Source organism: Saccostrea echinata, unplaced genomic scaffold (assembly GCF_033153115.1).
Source record: "Saccostrea echinata isolate AGI-Se365-2 ecotype Australia unplaced genomic scaffold, CSIRO_AGI_Sech_v1 ptg000030l, whole genome shotgun sequence".
Classification (NCBI taxonomy): Eukaryota; Metazoa; Mollusca; class Bivalvia; order Ostreida; family Ostreidae; genus Saccostrea; species Saccostrea echinata.
The window spans coordinates 20,485,001-20,487,720 of record NW_026889779.1 but is presented as its reverse complement, the minus strand read 5'-3'; the positions used below and the strand labels follow the sequence as shown (position 1 = coordinate 20,487,720).

General features: G+C 31.5%; 1 protein-coding gene across 2 annotated transcripts in view; it reads right to left on the bottom strand.

Annotated features, from left to right (window-relative positions):
- Positions 1-425: 425 nt before the first annotated feature.
- LOC133197496 (lysine--tRNA ligase-like) overlaps positions 426-2,720 on the bottom strand; it is a 20,684-nt gene continuing 18,389 nt past the window's right edge. For both annotated transcript variants that reach the window (XM_061333569.1, XM_061333570.1), the window contains one exon: positions 426-657. In XM_061333569.1, the coding sequence (XP_061189553.1) occupies positions 568-657 (90 nt within the window). In that variant the 3' untranslated portion in view covers positions 426-567. The remainder of the gene's footprint in view (positions 658-2,720) is intronic.

Below are 2,720 nucleotides of genomic sequence, written 5' to 3'. Positions count from 1 at the left end.
GCTGAGCTGTTCTACAGGCTGCTCTGTATGACCTTGTTGACAAATGAATTACATAAACTGTAGACACATTGGTATTTCACATGAATTGAATTTAATCAAATTATCAACCAATCGTAAATCACCAAACCCACTGAATGCAATGACTAAAGATATAGTCGGTAAAACGAAATCTTAAATTGCATTTAAAAAGTTGTAAGAAAGACAATTTTCCCACGTGTGAAAACAAGATTATGCATACAATTACTAAAGTAATGTAACTTACCAATGGGCATTACTTCATTTAGATCCAGGACATTTCTTAAGAACTGCCTACTTTGCACGTGCTAATGAATTTAAAATCAAGTAAATCTTTAATTTTTTTGTTATCTATGCAGCAACCCTACAATTTTTCTACATGCAGACAGTAAGCAAACAAAAGCCAGAAAGATTTTGTCCTTTAGAACTGTTTTTTTTATGTAACAAAGTACACCACAGATCTGCACTGTGCAATGACACAAATAAATAGATAAAACTGTTCAGTCTTTGGGGACAGATTTCTCAGCTGAGCACACTCTGTTTTTATCCTGGTCAGCTGGTAGGCCCTGGGATCTGTTTGTCCTGGTCATCTCCAGATTTTTTAGTGATGTCTGGCTTCATGGCAGGGAAAAGCAGCACTTCCTACAAAATAAGAATTATCAATTTGAATGGAAAATCAACAGTGATAAGAAAGAAAATATCCATGATAAGGTCCAAAATTGTCTTCCCTTTATTTATTTTTTTGACAATGTGATTTAAGTCCAAAACAGAATAGAAAAAATAAAGTGCACAGCCATGGCACATAAGCCATAAGATAATATTGTTCAATTATCATAAACAGATTAGAGTTAGACACACGCAACTTTTCTCATATCAAAATGCTCTTTGAAACACCATTGCTTGATAATTACATCCATGGGATAAGTAGAATTTCTTGTTATTGACATTATATTGCTGTATACTTTACCATGAAATAAAAATATGTGCATTTTCTTGATTTAAATTTTTTAATAAGGTTACTGCAATACTCTTACACCTGTTAGGATTGTGTAATTTAAACTTTTTTTTTTTTAAAATTTCACCTTGATTAGAGGCCACAGTGACCATAAGTAGGATGCCTTCTACCTAAGATGCATTTATTGACCAAGTTTGATAATTCTAGGTCTAATAGTTTTCTAGTTATAAGCCAGACAGGATTTTGCTACATGTACATTTGGCCATATCTTAATTAAAGGTCACAGCGACCTACTTTTAATGTGCAACACACCTTCTACCCAAGATGCATCAGCTGACAAAGTTTGAATATTCTAGGACTCAAAGTATTTAAGTTATGAGTAGGACACGAAAAAGTTAACAGAAACACAGATAGACAACAAATGGATGAACATGAACACCATCCCATAATACGTCTTAAGACGGGCATATTAAAGTCCTTCTCAAGAAAAGTCTCATTATATTTGACAGATATATCAGATACATGGATCGCAGGAGGATGTTGGTAAACAATATTTCAGGAAGATTTTTCAAAAAGACTTCTAATGACCACATCTAATCCATGACCAAATCAAAATCAAAGTTATTGAATGACCTCCTGTTAAGGTCAGATGACACGTTCCTAGAAAATATACAATTTGTCCCAAGAATTTGTCATTGAAGTTTAACTTCCTAAACAAGTTTCCTCACCAAAAATCGAGGTACCTTACCAGGCATTTGGGCAGTATACAAGAGGGGGATGTTTCTTATATAATCCTTATGGGTAATCTTTTGAATTGCCAATGTCACAATTTTTGGTGTACTTATTTTTTTTTAACATATTGATAACTATTTAGAAATCACAAAAGAATGACAATTATGAATAATTTTTGATATAATACCAAGATATATAAAATATATATTTGAGGAACGTGTCATCTGACCTTAATGTAGAATGATTCATACTTGGAATTTATTCCTGTAAAGGTGTTCTGCTTGTGCTTGAGAATTATTGTGATACTACATGTTATTTACAGCTGGAGTTGACAACATTGCAAACTGCATTTTTTTCTATTTAATTTCCCTTTTTCTTGAGAAATCTGAGGTTTTAAGGTAGAGAAACATATTGTCACATTTTTTTTTCAAACTGAAGTATATCACAATACTGCAGACTTTGCTGTTAATTTTATATTGATTGTTATGTTTAATTATATCCAGATAGTTCTGTGGCCTAAATTAAAACATTGGCTTAGTAAACTGGGGGTCAGGAGTTCAATCTTTGTAGGGGGTTGACTTTTTCTTCCAAAAATACTTTTTTTCATTAAATTATCTTTATTTTAATCCAAAAAATTATCATATTTCAAATATTTCTGATCTATTGTTCTTTTTTCCTGGTGTGTAATATATGTTCTTAATATTTTTGATTACCTTAACTTTGAATAGACGGAAAATACATGTATACACAAAATTTAATAGTATGACTTTAAAAGTGAAGTATTTTAATTCTTAATTCATTAAGATATAAAAACAGTAGGCATGTCAAAATAAACTTTGATTATCACACACTATTTAACACAGAGATAAACCCTGTAGATGATTGCATCTCCTAACTACCATGCTCTGAATGTATTAGTATAACAATAGGAAAATTGTCAATGTGACAGCAAACCGAGTTTTCTTTTGTGTGAACAGTACTGGTATTTCTCACATGAATTTTAAAAATTTTCTATTCT